This window comes from Anser anser (assembly GCF_964211835.1).
Source record: "Anser anser genome assembly, chromosome: 18".
Taxonomy (NCBI): domain Eukaryota; kingdom Metazoa; phylum Chordata; class Aves; order Anseriformes; family Anatidae; genus Anser; species Anser anser.
In genome coordinates this window covers 8,249,177-8,270,715 of record NC_139739.1, presented here as the reverse complement: position 1 = coordinate 8,270,715, position 21,539 = coordinate 8,249,177, and the positions used below count along the sequence as shown (strand labels likewise).

At 41.2% G+C, this 21,539-nt stretch overlaps 1 protein-coding gene across 6 annotated transcripts in view; it reads left to right on the top strand.

The window, feature by feature from the left end:
• Window positions 1-107: 107 nt before the first annotated feature.
• The window catches only part of ZDHHC8 (zDHHC palmitoyltransferase 8), a 114,414-nt gene continuing 92,982 nt past the window's right edge, over window positions 108-21,539 (top strand). For 2 of the 6 annotated variants that reach the window (XM_083803474.1, XM_083803473.1), the window contains exon 1: window positions 108-501. In XM_083803474.1, coding sequence (XP_083659600.1) covers window positions 398-501 — 104 coding nt within the window. In that variant the 5' untranslated portion in view covers window positions 108-397. The remainder of the gene's footprint in view (window positions 502-21,539) is intronic. The other 4 variants (XM_083803476.1, XM_083803475.1, XM_083803478.1 and 1 more) reach the window with 4 other exon arrangements.

Genomic DNA, 21,539 nt, shown 5'->3' with positions numbered 1-21,539 from the left:
CCCGCAGCCTCTGGGGGCGCCCCCGGCCCCCTCCCCCGAGCTCGGCGCTGCTCCCTCCTCCTTCACCCTCCCACAAAGAGCACGGCGGCGCTCGACCATCCCCTTCTCCTTCCTTCCTTTCCTTCCCCTCCCCGAAAAACCGAGCGATTCCCCTCAGCGCGGAGGCCGGGTGCCTCGGGAGGGGCCGTGCCGAGCCGACCCGTGCCGCCCGCAGCGCTACCTTAAGGGGCTGCTTGACATCAGCCGAGGGGCCGGGCGGCGGGGGTGGGATTTCCTGTGCTGGAGGTCAGCCGGCCCGGTTCCCCCTCTCCGCCCGCCGCCCGTGCCGGAGGCTGCCCGCGTCCTCCCGGCTCCCTGCTCCCGGCTCGGCTCCGCACAGTGATGTGTAAGCCACAGGATGCCCAGCAGCACCGGCAAGAGGTTTAAACCGACGAAATACATCCCCGTCTCCACAGCGGCCGCCTTGCTAGTGGGTTCGACTACTTTATTTTTTGTTTTCACGTAAGTAACGCCGTGGGGTGAAGGGGTGGTGGTAGGGGGGAGGCTGAGCTCGGCTCCTCTAGGCCCGGCTCGGCCCGGCCCGGCTCTGCAGGGCTGCTGCTCGCTGACAGCCGGAGCCACCATTTCGCGCACGGGAGCAGTCAGGCTGCGGCAGGGGGTGCCGGCTGGCTGCTGCCCTGCTGCTGAGAGGGGCCGGGAGGCTGGAAAGGAGGCCGGGGAGGAGGCAGAGAGGCCGGGGAGGAGGCAGGGAGGCTGGCAGGAGGGAGGCAGCCCGGGGCTGCGCACCGCGGCGTTGCCCGGCTCAGCCCTTGGCAGCGGGAGCGATCCTGTCCCAGGCTCTCGAGCTGCCCGGCTCTGGGCATTTTTTAGGTAACTGCCCCTCAGAGCCCGAGGAGCCAACGGGCAGGTTTGGATTTGCCGCAGGGAGGGAAGGGGAAACTTTTTTTTTTTCCCCCCTCCGTTTTCTCTGCTCTCGCTCCCACCTCCCTTAAATGCAAAGCAGAGCTCTGGCGGTCGGCTTGCAGAGCCCCCGTCGTTATATTAATATGTGAGCGGCGTGCTGCTTTGCCTCTCTGGTTCCTCTCCCTTTACATAAACTTGAGTTATGAAGAGCCTTAACCCTTCCTTCGCCGGGATGGCGGCAGCTTCCCTGCAAAGGCATCGCTGCTATTTCGAGGGAGCGATGCTACAAAACTGCTCTGAAGCAAGCTTTGACTAAGTTGCTTTTCAGGGAGGTGACAAGATCACTGTGTGGATATTAAGACCGACTGTTTAGCTTATTTTGAAACTGTGCACCTTGTTTTGCCATTGCTAATTTTCAACTGAGCTCAATGAAGCCGCAGGAGCAAAAGGCTGTCTAATAGTGGGAGTACGTGTCCATGTCGGTACCCTTCGGAGTTTCGCCGTAGTACGGTTCTCAATGCTTCAAACTGCTCATTACTGCTGTGGCAGTCTTAATGTAGGATTCCAGAATAAAATGCAAATGTTGTGTTGTCTAACAGTTTCTTAAATCAGAGCAGCTTTTGGCAGCGAGTTATGCTCTTGGCTTAATGTGACTTGACTTCTGATTGCTTGTTTTTAATGCATTTGATGTGAAGATACGGGTAAATCCTTTCAGGATATTGCACTGTTTCAGCACAAAGAGCTGGTACAAGTATAAACCCATCATTCATCGCTTGGGCATCTAATTATAGCTGGGTCCTCGCAGGCAAACAGAAGGCAGAAGTTGGCTTCTGCGATGAACTTGGCTCACACTGGCATTGTGGTGTTTGGGTTGGTTTTTTTTGCATGGTTTCAGAATCCAAAAAAGGGGTCTCAATGCCAGCGTCTTTCTTTTCCTGCACCTTGAGAAATGGATGCATGCTGCGGTTGTTTTGGAAGCTGTATGTTTGTTTTCATGTGATACTTCGAATGTAGAGCTACAAATTGCCTAGTGATGTAAGACTTTCCTGGTAACACAGTTGTTGTTGAAACATCCTTTTGGCAGCAGGACATTAACTGAGGTGTTTGGTTTAAAATTTGTTGCTGTATGGCAGAAGTAATTAGTTTTAGTCTATTACCAAATGTTAAACTTAATTCTGCTCCCTCTGTTATCAGTGAATAACTACATGCAAAATGAAGTATTTTTAGGATCTCTCCATATTGTAACTTGGCCTGTGCATCTTGAAGTGGTAGTAAATTTTTTGAGGACTGTCCCAGACATACGTTCTCTGCTGCTGCCAAGCCATGTGTGTAATAAAAGTAACACATAATTGAGCAACTGTTGTCAGGCAGTATCTGAAGTCCTGTCCATTCAAAAGTACTCAGATAAAAAACAACAGCAAATCTGTGCAAATTTATCCTGAGCAGTTTTAGTAAAATCTGTCTTTGTTTCAGAATCAAAGCAAGTAGTATGTATGAGATTAGAGTGGCTTTTGTGTGGTGTTTTTTGCTGTTGTTGTTTGTTGTGTTTGTGTTTTTTTTTTCTAGAGCTTCTCCCTTTTTTCCGTCTTTTTACACAGACAATGTTTTGTGTCCTGAAGATCTTTCTGTCTTGATATGTTATTCATGGCTGAGATAGGCCTGTATTTTCCGGGGTGCTGATCTGCACAACTCCTTTGATGTTAGGTAGGTCAGTGATAAGCAGCAGTTGAAGTTCTGGCCTAACAGTGCTTTAAGCGGTGTTGCTAATACCCTCCATGGCTGCTAGTCATAGCACAAGAACTCTAGCGGGTGACAATTTACTGGAGTTTTTATTAATTTCGTGTTTGTCTTGCTAAGCCCCAAGGCTGCTGTTAAGGATCTTACCTGGCTATAAATACATGAAATATGTCAATTCACGTATTAAATTTTGTGTGTAGATCAGCTCAGTGGGATATCAGGGACTTGAGCAACCTCAGTGCTCTAGAACTGAATAATGGTGGTTAATGTATGTGGAAAATAGACTAATAACTTAAAAAAAAAAACACTGATTAGAAGGAAAAAATCTTTTCTGAGCATTGCAAGTGTTTCTGAGTAACCTGTATTAAAAAACCGAGGCTCTGACCAGACTTTCTCCCTAGACATGTTTGTGGGCTCCAGCCACGTAGTATGAGTGTCCTCTGCTAGATGAAAAGCTCTTTGAACTTGAAGGCCAGGGATAGCTTTTTAGCAACGCAATCTTTATTTTTAGCTTTTGTACAAACAAATTCACCAAGTAGCAGCGTATAAAGAGTGTTTGAAATACACAGTATGCGCTATTATTTCATGATGGTGTTGATCAGTGGTGCTCTTATGCTTTAATTGGGGAAAATTCCACGATAGATGCTTCTTTTTCCTCAGCTAACTATTTAGGATTCACTATACCTCTATTGTATTCCTTCTGGTTTTACGAGGGGAAACAAAACTATTTAGCTATCACCATTATTGCCTGGAAAGGCAACGAAATATTTCAGTTATATTGCAGACTTAGCTCTCCGTGTGTGTTCCTTTAATAATAAATACAAGCGTGTGAGTAGGTGGTCTAATTTGTCCCAGTAGGACAGTAAAAGTGCATTAACTCTAAGCATTGCAAAGGAATGTATAAATAATGTTATATATCATAATTAGGGTAATTTACCCATATGAACAAATCAAATGGCATAATGAAGGAAGAACAATTCTGCTTAACATTACAGGAATCCAGAGTGGTTCAGTTGCAGCAGATGTGAGCTTATTTCTTCCAAACCCTTTTTTGTCTTCATATTTCTTAGAAGGTTTTTCATTAGTGATAACAATTTTACCCATTTCAGTGACGTCTGAACTCTTATGCCTTGGACTGCTGACTGCTATGATGTAAACTTTAGTGTGTTTGTCCAAAGAACCTGAGTCTCGTCAACTTCCTCCCTTACTTCAGGTTGTGTGACTGCAGTATTAGAGAACACAACTTAGTCATTCATAAGCATAATACCATAAAACATAACTTCACCCACTGACCTATGATGCTGGATCCAATAGTTCTCTTCACCTACTTAAATTGTGCTACTTACTGTTGTTTGTAGTGCTGGCAACCTCTGAATTTTAGCCTAGCAGCTGCAAAACTTGCATGTATAGATTACACAACAAGCTAAAAGCATAAGGTTTTAAGGGAAAAAAAACAACACCACTGTGGCTAATTTTAGTCATGATAAAGTAAAGCTCTTCATTTTTTTGCTGAACACTGTAGACTAGAAATTTCTGATAATAGCTGTTTTAGGACTGTGTTTTCTGTAGCATCCATCCAGTCAGCTAAGCGTCTTTGAAGTATTGGCAGAAACACATAATTCACAACAAAGATCCAGGTGCCACCACTACTTTGCTATAATGGTAGTAATGCTGCTGTCTATTGTTCTCTTCACTGGCATAGTAAAATGGGTAATTTTCTGGGTGAAGTGAAAGCGCAGCTAAGGTCAGAACTCATTCAGCCAATGCTGAAAATGAGATGAACTTTGTGCTTAGAAGTTTTAATGGGGTGTAATCATAGGTGTGTACCACAGACATATGCAACTGGCACTCTAATGCAGTCTGTGACACAGGAATTTAATATCAATAACCCTCAGGAAACAACTGAGAAGTAATAATGGGGTGTACAAGAGCAACTGAGGTTGAACTCAAAGTAAGGATAGAAAGAAAATAGAGAAGTAGTCTTCAGTTGGTAGAAGGAGGATCAGGGGAAAAATGGCAGTTAGACTGTATTCAGTAGCAGGGCTTGTGGATTTACCTTAGTGAGAAAAAAAAAAATCTTGGCTTCATTCCTGAGTGTTTAAAAAAAAAAATTGGGGTTGTCTCCCCCTCCTTGTATATCCGGTTACTGTATTTCATGAATTAGGAAGACTCGGTATTTCTGCAGTGACTTAATTCTACTGGCTAAACCGTATATTAATTCAGAAACATTTAAGATAAATGCATTTCTTAGATCATAACTGACCACCCCCACCCCGGATTATATGCTCCTGCACTGGAATAGCCATAAAATACATATATAATAGCATTTTAAAGTTCACAGCTATTGTAACTGTTCTGGTTGGCAGTGGGAGTATGATTCTACGCGTACCTCAAATTCTTGAACTGTCTGTTAGATCTCATCCTCCAGTGACTCATTTGTGTTCATAGGTCAAAAGAGGGGAAAGCATCTTGTGTTTTTAATCTAGTCAGTCACTTAGTTGGTTCAGTCACTAGCATAATTCAAGTAAATAGAAGATCATCTTTGCTTTAGTGAATTCAATTTGTATCCAAAACTGTTTGTCTTACCTAAAGCCTTTTAAGGACTTCAGTGAACACCAGTTGCAGATATTCAGTTATTCATGTCTACCAGTTCTGTGCTCTAATTTCAGTTAGAACAAATGATTAAATGTGATATTAAGAGTATATTACAGGTGGTATGAGCCTTTGACTTTATAGCAGCCTAGAGGAAATAGTACTGGATACTGATAAATAGGTGCACAAAAATGGAAATAAAGAAAAAAATTTAGCTTGGATTGCTTAATCTTTAGAAGCTGCTAAATGGCATAAATTGTGCCTTGGAATGTGATCTTATGGCTTGGCCGCTACCTAGTAACTTGCTGAAGGTGGCTTGTGGATTTGTGTTGCTCTGGTGGTTGCTGCTTGTGACTTAGAATGTCAGAAGTTCAAGGTTTGCTGTGGTGTGTCTGTGGAAACACTGCTACTCTGCTTATCCGCTTCCCCCTTGTTCTGCCCGGATGATGTCATACCAGATGTGCCCGTAATTTTGAAGCCTTTACAACACAAAGCTCATAGTCCTTGTCTGTTCTGAGCCATTCCAGGGATTCACTTTGTATTGTTGATGCTAATCGTGAAAAAGAACAAATTCACTCTTTTTGGAATTTCTTTCCAAACCATACTTTACTACTTGAAATGTTAGCCTATTTCTGAGTAGTATTATTTTTTTCATGTGCCAAACCGAGAAATTGCTGGAACTGGTAGGGAGCAGCTTCACAAAGTATACATACACAGACAGTCATGCAGATGACAGTAGAGAGAGGAAAAAGCATGTAGTTTACAAGTTTAATTAGGTGAATTTCAAGACTGATTTCACACTGAAACCAACACTGATTGGGGTAGTGCAATTTTGAGCGAAGAAAAGCCAAATATTTAAAAGAATGCAAAACTCAGGAGAGATTGTAGCCTCCTTAGGTATTTTAGCATTTTCCATCTTAAATGCATCTTTAATGGCAGATTTTCCTTGTCTACACTACTGCAATCCGGAAGAGGTAAGGCTTTCCAGATTGACCTGAGTCTTCTCAGTTGTCATGCCTGTCAGCTTCTGAGAAATGTTTATTCTTCTTATGACAAAGAAATGTCCTTTTAAGCTCTGGCAATTTCATCTTGGTATATATATTTTTTTCTAAATAGTATCTAGATAAACTTGTCATGCAGGATAAAGAGGCAGGGAATCTCAACAGGAAAATCCATTTAGCTGAAGTGTGAAAAGGCTTTTTTTTAATGCTGGAAGAGAGCTCAGTTTTATTGCTTTTAGCTAGTAGAGTCTATCATCTTCACTTCCAAGGGGACCAGCAAAGTTGGCAATACAAGACACTTCTGAAAGCTATTAAAATTCATTCCTTTAGGAAAAAAAAAAAAAAAAAAAAAAACACCATGTTTATGATCAGCAAGAATATTCTCTCCTCCTGTAGTTTGGGGGAGGGAGGAGAGTCATCCTCATTGATGGTAGTAAATAGCTAGACATCTTCAGCTGTGGAGTGTGCAGCTATTTGCATGCAGCCATCACAGTGGCATTTGAATGCTAACTGTAGATCTCGTTTTGAAGTCAAAATAGCTAATGCAGTGAAAGTTATTCCTGTGCATGGGCTATCCCCAGCTGTAGTCAGCGTGTGGTTTATGCCAGTAGCAGCCTCCTTTCCATTTTTCCTAATGAGCAGAGATTAAGGATGTGGGTGTATGGAAATAGGAATGAGAGACTGCCTCAATTAGATCAGGGTGGGCCTTTCAGCCTTTGCACGTAAATATACAAACCATTTTTCTATTTTTCTTTAAGGTCCTTTTCAAGATACTCTTTTAAATGCTGTCTGTGTTTGTCTAAGTATGCCACATGTGTGTCCTTCTATAAATAGAAGCAATCTCTACAAAATTGTGCAAATGGTACGGGAGCTCGTTTGGTTTGTTAGCAATGTAAACTGAGGGATGCTATTCTTCAGAACATAAAAATACCATAAATTGAGAGAGAGACACATTTGGTGACCTTGGACTTCTGATTTTTAAGGTCCATTACCTGAGACAATTGCTATTTATACACTTAAATTTTTGCATAGACAACTTATTCTGTTACTAGGTGCTTCGTAGCCTAAATCAACTGTAGGACCCTATGGCCTTGGGATCGATGTACTTGTTTTTAAGGGACATGTGAACAATGACCAGAACAGGCTTTCTGTTCTCATTTTACCTAAGTGTATAGCTACAAGGCAACTCTTCAAGGCCTACAAAGGGAAGCCACAAGTTTTGTTTAGCTTGCACGGGAAGGTTTTTGGAATACAGTAATAGTGGTATAAGCTGGTTGAGAGCATGAAATAGATGCCTACTGGAGTAGGGAGAAGAATCTTAAAAGCCGAATCGGTGTTACTCTTGTGTAACCAATACAAAAGGGGAACATTGATTTACTGTCCTTTGATTTGAGCCAGTAGATACAAGACGTCTTTCTGACTAACCCAAGGGTAATGTTCAATTTGGCTGCGCTGCTAAAGAACTACTATTAGTTGATCAAATGTCAAAGGGAGCTGCTAATGAAGTTGAAAGGAAGAGGCACAGGGGCTGAAATAGTAATGCTGCAGTTTTCAGTGGAAATTCTGTATTTTATTTTTTATTTTTGCAAAGAATGCCATCGGTTGGAAAACTGTAGTCAGCGTGGATCTGTTTTGCTTTAGGAGAGGCAGTTTTGGGGATCCTTGTTTGGTGATTCCAGTAATTTGTTCAAATGAGTACACCACAACATAGTGTGTACTACATAAATCATCAGCCAGTAATCTGTATCCAGAAAGAAAATGTATTTAGTCCCTTATTGTTCTTTTGCAATTACTAATACAGTTTAGCTTTACTTCCTTCAAAGCTGTCCAAAGTGCCTAAAATTCTAAGCCCTGTACCCGTTATGCAGACATTAGCGGGTACTTCACTCTGTTTTTCTCAGGACGGATATTATGGAATAAACTGTACAGTAACCCATACTTAGATATCACAGTGGTTACCATGGTTCTCTGTTTGTGAAAGCGTAAGTGCAGGATTTGTAGACATCAAACGTGAAATCATTATGAAATATCTTTACTGCTGTGTTTTGAGATCTTCCAGTAACAAGAGACAGTGGAGTCAGGTGCAGAAAAAAAGCTCTTGAATTTTAGATCTAAATCTAAACACCAAAGCAGCTGTTTCCAGTGTACACGTACACCACTTTATTATGTTCCTTATTACTGATGAAGTCACGTAATTTAGGAAATGCTGCCCTTTGGGCAAGTGTGTCACAAGTTTTATCAAGCAAGGTGGCCTTAAGATGGGAATGAGAAATTCAGATTTTTATCAAGCCACATATGAGGTGGTGTCATTATTTTTTGAAGGGAGGAGTTCATGGAAACTGACTAGTCAGAAAGTACCTTGAAAATAAGGTATGTATGTGCCACTCTGAAATGACTGCTCTCCAGGAAACATCTGCATGCGCTCTGACTAAATTAATAGCAGAATATTCTTAAATGAACAAATTAGTTTTTAAGTTGCAGCCTAACAAAGCAAACTTGAAACTGCTTAAATATATAAGGGCTTTCATAAATAGTCAGACAAAGCCTTACTCTCCCAGGATTCTTAAAACTAAATTGGCATTTGCATTAGCTCTCTTTCATGTCTTCAGGGAAATAATCCAATGTAATATCTATATCAACACAACTTAAGTACGGTGCTGGGAATAAGGAAAGCTTTGACATATTTATAAACAAGTATCATTTTAATTTAAATTCAGATCAATCACAAAAATGCTTTGAAATGGAAGGGTTCAGCTTAAAACTTCTGAAGATACTCTGATCCCAGTTGGCTGGAAGAGGCAGGTATTTTCTTCACTCCTTGTTTTGCTCTCTTCCTCTCCTCCTTCTTAGTCAGTTCCGTTTTCAAAAGTTATTTGGGATTATTTTAATTGTGTTTAACCTCATGATTTTTTTTTCTCATGAGTGAGATCTCATTTTGCATGTTTAGCTTTCTCTGAGGATTGATGTTTGTCCTAGCAATAACTCTCCAGATGTGTTATGATCTAATAACGCTGAGCACCAGTGGTTAACCCTCGTCTGCTGTCAGCAGCATGCTGAACCACCTGCTGTGTTTTACCAAACCTCATAACTCAGCATTTGATTATGTAGTTTCTTGGCTCCAAGCGTGTGGAGCTGTTAGGCATGTAGGTCGGTGCACTCTCCTTTCCCAGGGTCTGTATCCAGCATTGGGCTCAGGAACCGCTGCCCGGAGACTTCCCTCTGGAGTCACACAGTCATCTTGGTGTCTCCTCAACTTCCCAAGGCTCAACGGTGGAGTAGGGACTGCCTGTACGGTTGTCTTCAGATGGTCAAACCTGTAGCTCTAGGTTCTTATATACATATATATATATATATATATATTTTTTTTTTTCCTCATTTCTCTCTTTGTACAGTGCATGTCTCTCAGACCTATCTTCCCTCTCTGGAGACCTTGCTGCAATGCTAATCTTACCACCTGGCTACGTGGAAGCAAATGACTTTCCTAAGGGGTCACTCCTTGAAATATATTGAGGTTTGTGGTTTGAGTTGGCAGTCTAAGTTGAAGAAAGTGAAAGATTGTATAGCGATGCAGCTCTAAAGACAGATTTCATACAATATGCATTTTCAAATAACCTTCTGCAAAGCGTCAGCCTCTGTCTACACCTTCTAATTAAATCAGTGCACAGGTAGGCTGGCTTTGTATATATCTCATTTTGTGTAAAATGGTTAACAAGTCCTTGTGACAAAAGCAATAGAAGCTTGAACAGGCATTGCTAATATTTTTTTCAAATTACCATGTCTTGATAATTTTGTAAGAAGGGATATATAAAATGGTTGCTTTCTGACACGTAGTGTGAGCCGAACAGGAGGAGATAGCCGAGCTGCAGAATCTGATGAGGTAACTTCTATTTCGTGTATGGAAGTTGTAGCATCTACAGCAGCAAAGCGGTTTAATATTTGCAACAGAAATTCCAAAGTGCAAAGGCAATGCAAGATTAAAATAACAGTACTTGCTGGGTGTGGCCATTAAACCAATATGATTTTTTTGCAATTGCAGAACAAAACTTATGATCTTTGTCCAGACGTAGGACTGTATCAGAAAATTAACTGCAAGGATTACTTCAGCTCTTCTCAGCAGAGATTTGCTGAGAACATTGCCTCATTTTACATGAAAAATCCATTCTGAAAGCTAAATTTTGAAGTGAATGCCTACCTACACAAGAAATGCTCTCAAGAAGCTCAGGGAGAATGGAGGTGGACAGGAAGACACCATTTCATTTGTAATAGTGAAAGGGTTGGTTCCTTGAAATGGGATGGTTCCAGTCATGTTGTGTTTTTCAGTAAATGAAATTTGACAGATCGCTTGCAATGATAATGAGGTACAAGGTCTTGCACGTGTTAGTGAATTTCACCTTGCTGCTGCTGCTAAGCAGCATTTCCAACAGGTTGGGAAACTTTGCTTCCCTAATGCTTGAGCTCAAGAAGGCTAGACAAAACAGCACTGTAGTCCTTTATTTCACATCTGGGCCCTTTCTGATAGTGAGTTTTGAGTGTGGTCAGATGCCTAGATGGGACCCTTCTTGATTTATATAGGACTGTGGGACGTGGCCACTTGGGATTTACCTGTGTGGAGCTTGTTATCCTGGGCAGCGGCTTGGCAGCACCAGTAACCTCACAGCAGTGGGCAGCAGCTGGTGGGTTCAGCTAGGTGCGTACCTGTGATAGGTTTTTCTGACTGCATTGATTCTCCAGCCATCAGACCAGGTCAGCAGCTACTAGTCATGACTGTGAAATGCTTTGCTGTCACAGGTCAGTTTCCAGTGGACAGGTGTCTAAACCAGCACTCTTCCTGATGCTTTTTAATTTTTGGTAATGTCAGAGCTACTGTGAATGCGTTGCTAAACAAGAGATGCTATTGTGCAGGCAGAGGACAAGGTGATAAAAGATACAGACCTGGGAAAATGTTCAGGCTTGTATATGGATGTATATGTATTTAAATAAGTGATCTTGTGGTTAGGACTACTCTTGGAACCACCTGGTTCCTGGGCTCAGGTCTTAATCCTGCAAACAGCTGTCTGTACTCTCTCTAGCAAATCACTTAATCCTTCATCTGCATTAAGTGTAAGATTTTATCTGGCTGTACTGGTAGTTAGCTGGGGCAAAACTGTGTCCCACTCCCTGTGTTGAAGTCTTAGTCTCTCCTGGTTTCCAGCAACATAACTTGTGAGTTAGGTTGGCAGTGCTATCAGAGAAACTGAGGCCGAGAAGCACTGTACAATTGGAGCATTGGTGCTTAGGAAGTTTTGCACATATGTGCCAACTCCAGACTAACATCCTTTGAGCCCAGGACTCAATGGAGATCTTTATTTCAGAAAAGGCTTCTGAAGAGAAGGTTTATTCTCCATCTAATGTCATTTTGGGCCATCCTAAAATGCAAGTGAATGTCATGCAGCAAGACTGTTTTCTGTAACACTGAAATCTGCATGAACATATGAATATGGAGATACATGGACTAAAGCTTCATTGGCTGTCTTTAAAAGTTTAATGGTTACATTGTAGCATTTAAACTTTCATTTGTATGTGATTCCACAAAGGCTAATTACTTTTGCCAAGTAATATTTCTTCCACTATATTACAAAGGCTAGTGGGATAGAGCTAAACATGATATCTGTGGTTGAAGAACTGAAAAATTAATTATTTCTTTTCTAGCTGCTGTGTTTGATTTATAATTCATATCTGATAAAATGAGAAATACACTTCTGTGCTAGCTATCGTCTCTCCATTTACTATCTAGGTGTTGTTTCATTGTGTTGCTCTTTGCTCGTTTGTTTGTTTGTTAAATTCTTCCTTCAGTGGATGTTAGGGGTTTGTGAATTTTGGGCCATAGAGTGCTGCTGAACGAGGAGGTTGCCTGATCCATGTTTTCATTGCCTGTCATTTCCTTTAGACTCATTATCCTTTGTAGTATCTGGCCCCAAGGCTTGTGTTTACTCCAAACTGTGTAGCTGCTGTAGCACACTGCTGCCACGACCCTTGACTTTTATTATTATTACAAGAGTAGAAAAAAAGGATTCAGGGTTACAAGATGTAATTCAAAATCTCATCCCATCTGTTGTGCTGGAGTGGTTTATATGGGTTCGTGCAACAACTTTCCCGTATTGAAACTGTACGTGCTATCAGTGGGTTACTGTCTTTACTGTGACCTTTGGAATTCTCTCCAAAGGGGCTGACCAATGCTTCTATCTTTTTCCCCACTAAGTTCTCTGTTCTTAGTCTATGAATTTATTTGATCCAGAAAAGTACGCAGAATTTGGTCTGGTCAATAGGGAAAGAGGTGTCTAGCAATTTGCCAAATAATTGTCCTCCTCTGAACGCAAGAGAGACCTGTTTAGTGCTGTGATGCACTGGATCTTGCTTTTTTTGATTAATATGCTTTATGCTTTTGTTTGCTTCTTTCAGAGTGTAGTGTTATTTATTTTTGTTGCTTCAACTGCTTTGGAAATGAGGAAAAGATATTTTGAGTGTAATACCTGCTTGGTCTAAAACAAAAAGTGTTGCCAGTTTACTTCTTGGTTCCCGCAAAATACTTTTCTATTGGGCTGCTTCTGCCACGTGTATAATATGTCTCCAAAACAGCATACTGTGTATGGATGGGTGGATTCCTGCATGTCTGACGAGGGATGGATTCTCTTGGGCATGCAAATCCTGCCAACACTTCAGTTAGAAAACTTAAGGTTTTAATGTACATTCTGTCTTTTAGTCCCGGTTTGGCCTCTTCTTTTGGAAGACGTTTCTCTGGAACAAGTTATAATGTACCAGGCTTTTTACAATAAAAAAAAAAAAGCATTTATAGTTATATGGAGATGGTTAATTAGAGAGTCTGCATCTAACTCATATTTCTCTCTTTAGATTCCTTCCCATTGTTTCTTACCATGCCTGTTTAAAAACTTGATGAAGCTGTGTAAGAACTACACAGATGGGATGAAGCTGCCAATTGATAAGGAATGTTCTGATTTCACATGGCAGTAACATTAAGGGGATGTTTTTTCTGTGAGAATATAAAAACACTTGACTGTCACTTCCCTGATTTTACCTGTGGAGGGAAGGTACATCAAGGGTGGCCCAGAGTAATTCTGCTGACTTTTAGTCTGTGCTGTAGTAACCTTATCTGGGTCCATGTTCAGAAAGCAGAAACCTGTCAAAAGTCAGTAGATATGCACTGAATTTCCAAATGATTCTTAATATTCTGCACATGGATTATCTTTCTTGTTGTGCTTATTTAACTATATAATGGAAATAGCTTCTTAAATATCAGTAAATGAACACAGGACTAAGGACTGCTACTGTATTTGGCACATTTACATCATGGTCCTATATATGAAATCTAAAATTCTTTATTTCAAAATAAAGAAAATAGCAAGAAAAAAATTAGGAATCCCTAAGGGCAAAATACTGCATGTCGAGTTCTCTTCCGTCGTGGCCTACTTTATTTGCTAAATATAAAAACCATTAAAACTATTTGTGTACCACAGCTATGGCTAGTCTAGAGTTCCTTGTCATCCTTCTGCAATTATCCAAAAAGCTTGCTTACATGTGGATACTACAGGGTTTTAGGTGCATTACATTGTAAATGAGTATCTGGAAATAAACTGCCAATCTCCATTTCTGGATGAGCTTTAAAGACAGATTCAGGCACAATAAAACAGACTTGTTTAGTGACAGTTCTGCGTCACTCCACATGCCATGTATGATCACCCTATCAAGAAGTGCATCCTGCTGTGATGACAGTTTGCTGGAAACTCTCCACAGATTCATTGGAAATTGGCTGAGCCCCAGCTCTACAAATTAGTGGTCAGAAGAGACTGTTTGTAGGGTACAAGTCTGTCCAATTTGTAGTGTTGACTTGATTCTTTTTTTAATTAACACTTTAAAAAGTGTGTCAGCGGAGTGCCAAACAAGACAAGAAATGATCAGCTAAAACATTTTATTGTAGCAGATGATGCTGTTCCATATTATCACAGGAACATGGCACTTAAATACAGCAATATTTTTTGTCACTTTTGTTCATTTTATGGTCAACAACACTTTAAAATACTGTAAATAGTCTTCAAAACAAATTCCAAATTTTGCTTTTTGTTTTTTTTTCTTCTAAACTCAATATCCATTTTTCCTGAATTCTTTTAAAATCTAGTATCTTAATGAATTTAAAGCCAACAAGTGGAATTGTTTGCTACCCCCCTCCCCCACTATTAACTGCTTTTATCTCTAAGACTGCTTTCTGTGCGGCATCTCAAACTTAAGCAGGTGATTGGCAACAACTATGTAAGGAAATACAGTAGTCTGTAGTCCTTTGTAGATCCTGTGAGTACAGTCAGGATTAATGAAATCTGACTGGCTAACTTTTGGTGAAATCATCTTTACCCTCTTTGTTTTTAAGCATCAAGCTTTTTAACTGCTGCTTCCTCACTGCTTTGTGTGAAACCTATTACTACTCCATCCAGACCTCAAATATTGCACGGCAAGGGAAGTGAATGTCAAGATGAAAGCTTTGAAACATCAGAGCTGGCGATGACAGCAGTTTTAACTGTGCCTTTGCTTACACTGAACATGGTAATGTTTCCTATAGAGTTGCTTCAGATTATGGCCTCAGATTTTGGATATGTTCTTTGCAGGTAGATTGTGCCAGGTGCTGGGGCTGTCAGTATAAGGCAAGCTTTCAGTGTCAGGACCTGGTACTGCATAGCGCAGATTGAGCAGATTCCCATCCAAGCCATGCTCTCACTCCCCCTCCTCAACTGAAGAAGGGCAGAAAATAAAATGAAAAGCTTGTGGGCTGAGCTAAAGACAGGGTGATCAATTACCAACACAGGCAAAGCAGATTTGACTTCAGGAAAATTAATTTATTTCCAATTAAAATAGATTTGGATGGTGAGAAGCAAAGACAAAAACTAAAACACCTTTCCCCTTAATCACCTCTTTTTTTTCACGCTCAATTCCTTTGTTCCCAACCCTTCTTACCTCCTCCTGCCCACTTGAGTGGCACAAGTGGAAGGGGAATAGGGGGTTGCAGTCAAACCATAACAGTTCCTCTCTGTCTCTTCTTCCTCCTCACTCCTCGAGGGGCTCTCCCCGTGCTGCAGTTCCTGTCAGGAAAACTGGCTCCTGTGCGAGCTTCTCTCCACAGCTCGCAGTTTCTTCAGGAAGTACCCACTTGCCTTTGCATGGGGTCTTCCACGGGCTGCAGTGTGGATATCTGCTGCAGCAGGCTGTGAGGAAATACCTGCTCCACCATGGTCCTTTCCATGGCTGCAGGGGAATCTCTGCTCCGGTGCCTGCAGCACTTCCTTCCCCCTCCTTCTCTCACCTTAGTGCTCACAGGGCTGTTTCTCACCCTTTTTACCTCACGTCTTACTGCTCTGCACTGTTCTGCCCTTTTTTTCAACGTGTTTTCCCTGGGTCACCACTACTGTGGCTGAGGGGCTCGGCTGTGCCCTGCAGGGGGTGGCTGGAACCGGCTGGTTCTGGTGCAGGGCCACCCCGGCCTCACCTCACTGAGGCGCCTGCAGCCCCTCACTGCCAGTGCCTCTCCACCTAAGCCCAGGCCCCCACGGAATACTTTCTACGTAAATGTTCTATCATACAGAATATGGTTAAGACCTTCATGGAGAAGAGCATTAGGTATGTGAAGTTAATAGTAGGTAATACAGTTCTATGTTCATATGGATCTTTAGATGCAGGAGGAGAGACCGTGACGGAGCAGTGGTAATGACAAGAACAAAAAAAGCCCTTTTGACCTTCATCACCCCCAGCTGTACCAGCAAGGTCAGTCATACAAGTTGGGAAGAAAACAGATTTTGTTAATTCTTTCTGCAAATTAACTTCCTTTTTTTTTTTTTTTAGTAGCTCTTAACCAAACGCTCTCTTCAGGGTAATTGTTTAATGTGAGTGTGTGGTGATGGCTCACAGATTTATGAAATTCCTCAGAATTTCCACTGTGATTCTATGAGTCATGTAAATGTGACTTCTTCAGATGTGACTCAAGGATCTTCCATTTTTATGGATTCCTGAGTAGCTGCTCTGTCACGGTCTGGGGGTTGTCGGGGTCCAAGCTGGGTGTTTTGTTCAAGCACAAGTTACAACTGTGTGTCTGTTCTCGTGCATCTGAAAGCTGTGGTGAAGACAAGCTCACTGGTGGTATGGCTGCTGCTGCACCAGCTGTAAGCAGCCCTTCCATGAGGGCTGGCTGCAGGCATTACTTTTTAACCTCAAATCTCAACTGCATTTATTCTGACTTACTGTTTAAAAGCCCCATCATTCTTGCCAACTTCATGGAAGACTTGCTCTTTTCTTTTTAATTGCCTGTTGAATGCTGGGTATTGGTACAAGGCTGAGGTCCTCTGAACAAACTTTCCAGAGAATCTCTCTCGCCTCTCTGGGATTAAGGGCAGTGTTTACAATAGAGGGCTGCATACAGTATATTCCATGAGGGACAAAATGTGAGACAAGTAACTCATTTTCTGTGGGTGCATTTAGGTAGCGTTGGTAGCCCTAACCTACTGCTGGAGTGGAGAGTATAGAGGAATGGACAAGGAGGAGGAGTGATTTTTTAATGTCAGTAAAAGTGACTAGCTCAAAAGCTCTATGAAAAATTGAGTTTCCAGAGCAGAAATACTAAAGCTTCAGCCTAGTTCATAGTTTTATTTTTTTTTTCCTACCCTGAAGCACTCCATCATAATTGCCTTTGCTCATACTACACCTGTCAAGAGATGACACTGTTATGTGCTAAACTCTGTAGGTGTGACAGCAATGCGTTTCGCCCTGCCAGAATGGAGGTGGCATGTGTCCGTTTTCTAGTACTTGGCCTGGTCTGCCAGCTTTTATCCTTCTACTGTAGAGATAATGCCAAACCATAGTGTTTTAACCGTTTCCCCTTTGGCTAATGTTTCTGGTGACATGATTATAAATGATTTCTGTGTTCCTGGTACACATATGTAAGCATGTTGTTTTTGCCTTTTTTTTTTTTTTTGCTGGATACCAAGAGATCTGGTGGGACTGTTCAGAGCCATTTGTTCTGAGTGCCCTGGGCAGTGGTAGGTATCAGTAGGCAAACTTGGCTATAAAACCTACGGTCTACATGTAGGCACGGACTGAATTCTTGTTGTAAAACAGCTTATCCTTGCTTCTGGCGAGCTCACTGTGATAGCAAGAAACACCAAGCATTAGACAGAAAGGAGTTTCGAGGTTTGTTCTGAACATCTCTTTAATGGTAATTATTCAGCTGTTTTTCAGTGGAGAAGGTATGCAGAGGTAAGTATATAGTTCTATTATTCCCAAGCCCCTTAAGGTTTACCTTCACTCACTGGTACGTTTTTAAACATGGCTAGTGCACATAGCCAGATCCACCCTGTGTACATGAATTCCTCCTGAAAGTACCTACTTCTTCACAAATACTGTATAATTCGGGAAACTAGGGAAAGTCTGCTATGGCATTCTGGATTTTTGCTGAATGCCTTTTTTTTGTTGTTGTTTTGTTTTTTAGCTTGTTTTCTAAAGAAATGAGGCTTTATGTTGTTAGTTCTGTACATTTCTTCCATTTTGAACTTGTAAATCCATTACCCATTTCTATCAAGTTCAGTAAAGGCACTGAAATCTTTAAGGTGATAAAAGAAATTTGGTGCCTGAGCACAGGAAATAAACCATTAATTATTGCCCTATTGAGGGAGTGGCTTTCATGTGAAATCAGCAGCTGCATCTGGACAGATCTCCAAGTTTGGCATCCTGGTCAGAAAACTGTTCAGCTGGGTGTTTTTTCCTTTGTTTGCCTGCTAGGGGGACATGAAGGGAAACTGGAAGGTGATTTTCTTCAGGGGTAATATTGCGAAGGAGGATGCAGAGGTTTCAGTGTATATATACATACAGAGGCAATACAGAAAGGAAGAAGTCATAAAAAGCATGAGCAGTGATTGCAGTGGGGGTTGGGGCAGTGTTACACAAGGACGCAGGATGCCTATCCAGGAGAGACATTTGTTCATCTGCTCCTGAAATATGTTGTTTCACCTTAATATAGATAAGTCCACAGATCGCCTGCTTGTATAATTAGAAGAAACACATTGGCTGCAAACCCAGTTGAGTGTCCTTCCTGGGTCCCTTTAAAAATACAGGAGAACTGTTTTTAATGCTTCTGTTTATTTTGGTACAGTATCCAGACTGCTGGAAATATGTTTATAGCACAGTCTAATGAGCTGAGGCTCCTCTCTAAGATTCCACTGCCTCATAGCTGGATAGAAAAAGCTGATGCTGTCTAAATATGTATTTATGTCAGACACTGGCTTGTGCTAACAGTTAATGCCATGAGGAGCTGCTTATTTAATACCACCTAAGCTAAGAGCTTGAGCAGCAATTGTTCCTAAGCATATGATACAGAATGATCCTAGTTACTGCAGTATTCATTTACTTCTGCAGTGCTCAGATGTATCAACACCCAGTCTGTGTTGTGATCATCACTAGTTATATTAAGTCATCTGTAGTTAAGCTTGATGACTTCATGAGAACCATTTTACTTTTGCAGTCTACCTGTGAATTACTAATTCCAGGTCAACTTTGAAATCTGGTTAACGTTTTAGATGCAAGAAACCCAGGTATATGAAAATAGTGTTACTTCCATTGGACTGGAATTACAGCTCTGCCTGGAGCAAATTTAAGTGAGGTGAGAGTGAGCTGCTCATCAGCATCCTGACAGGTTTTCTTGCCACTTTAAATGCGGTGGTTTTAATCTCTTATTCTTCCCACTTCTTCTCCAAGAGGAAGTGCATTTTGCCTGGTGCATGATTACTTACTTCAGTGGAAGACAGTCTTGGAAATGTCATTTTTTGATAGAAATATTTTCTATATCAGGGAGAATAATATTCAAGCCTAAAATAAAATAGAAGTTTGTTTTGAAACACAAAAACTATGCCGAGCAGATTATAGTGCAACATTGGAGTTGTTTGGTTCAAAGTTGCTGCTTGAATCACAGTTGGTTCCCAAATGGTTTAAAAAGCCAGTCTGTGGCATTTGCTCTCCCTGCCCTTTTGAACATCCCCTTGCTCCAGTTATTCTTGTGTTGCAAGGGGTCAGAGATCACTCTCCTTCTCTCCAGGCTTCAGACCATTGGACTTGTCAGCTCTTTCTTCCTGAAATTGGATTATAATGAAAAGTTGGCATTCTCTTCCCTTACACTCCCAAATCTGAAAAACCACTGCAGAAACCTTATTGTAATTAGTAGTTTGCTGTTGGTGCAGCTTGTGTAGGCAGAGCATGGAGAAGTTTGCTTCAGTGCACATTGGAAGGACTGAATGGCAGTGTTTTACAGTGTGGCTCTAAAAATCTCGTGTTCACTTTTAAATCCCATGCAGACAAAAAGCTAATATTAGTAATGAACTCTTAAAGCTCACTGGAGAAGAGAATTGATTTGGGGTATAGAATAACTTTTCCATCAGTGTTTTGGCCAGATCTGCTTAATGTGTGTAGTAGCTAAATCCTTCTCAATTTAAACAGAATATAGGCATTTTAAATGATTTACAGGTTTTTGAAAACACTATTATCAGTACCATGACAGTGTTCTGAGGAAGTACTTCTTTTGAATTACAACTGGAACTAATATCTGCTGGAGTAGTAGCTCTTTGAATAGATAGGAAAGTGGCTGCCAGGAATATATTGAATATCTGAAGCCCAAATTGGATATATTTAGTATAGTTGGCTCATTGAAAAACTTGTTAACAAAGCATGAAAATCCTGCTGGAGCAAATTCATCTTTTGCTTTCGAAGAATGTTTCAGTTCTTTGTTAACAAGTTGAAGATTAAGTGGGTTTATTCTGGGGGGATGTGTCCTTGCTTGCGCGTGCACTGAATGCCTTTAATAGAACCATCGTGTGGTTGGGGCTATTCTTCACGTAAGTTGTTTTTGCTGGCCTGTAGTGGAAACCTGCACAGAAGGGAGGTGGAGCAAGAGAAGGTGGATTTGAATGCTGTGGTCACTGTTCTTGGTCTTTATTTTGCGTTGGCAATTTGAGAAAGGGGCTCAGGGGCTGGCAGGGGGATTTGGCCTTCCAGGAATGATGCCAGAGAGACCTTTCTTTGAAGTCCTTCGTCAGCAAGAGAGAGAGCCTATCCTGTTGCATTCTGTTTTGTTTCTGGGGGGAATATGATCCGGAGTGACTAGAGACAGGTGGAGTGTGTCAGAGGTCCAAAAGAAGATAGTAATCAATATTCAGTTCCCAATGCTTAAACGTTTTATGAATGTGCCAAACTATATAAAAAGCTTATCTCACACTAGCTATTTTAAAGTACATTAGAAAAATTACGTGACTGTCTTGCATCTGTTGCTGACTTCAGTTCTTTTTCTGTATAAACAATTTTAGTGATTTAAGGTAGTGCAAAGGAATAATTGAAATGTAGTGGAATTTATGTGTTTTTCTGTCATCCTTGAAAGAATTCCGAAGTCTTGAATAAACAAATAAAGCAAAGACCAGAATTGGCCATGGCATTTAACCCACAGAAGAGATCTAGTTTCAACATGTTGCTTCTCATACCTGTACCGTTGCTGGGCAGCAAATGTGTAGAGAACAATTTAATTTTTTTTGAATATTTGGCCCATTTCCTTAGATATATAGTACAACAAAGAACATTTGTCAAGTGATAAACTGTACTACAGTGAGTACCAGTCTGATTCCTCTGGATGCATGAGCCACTAATCTTCTTAAGTGGGTGCTAGTACAGATGGAGACCAGGACTGGGGGCTGCTGTGTTGAAACTTGCAGCCACTTCAATCACCAGTGTACGCTGCATGACTTTTATACCCTTGTTAAAAAATTTGAAAATGCACACCCTCACAAAGTTACTTTCTTAGCGAAAAATGTGATTTGCTTGGCTGGATGTTTGTCTGTTCTTGTATCTGCTTTGTGGTGAGAGGGAGTAAGTACTTGGCCTTGATAAGCTCTTGCGCCAAGAATTACTTCGGAGGGGGAAAAAAAAAACACAAACAAACTCTGAAAGTATTATGGCCCACAGTTATATCAGCAGGGCCTTGCTTGGAAAACAATTGGGACTGCAAATTAAATAATCGTTGTCCATGGATGGAAAACATGTGGCTTTTCTTCTCCCATGTATACTGCCTTACTTGCTCAGTGCTTTTGTGGTATACTGAAGTCTTAAGAGCCAGGATGCTTGGGGCTTAATCAATGAAAATGGTTTGAACTGATTGCTGTGTAAAGAAAAGAACCCGGTGGTTTAATTACGCAGATGCCATGTATACACAGAAGAGTGACTATTGATCTGCATGTTTTTAAT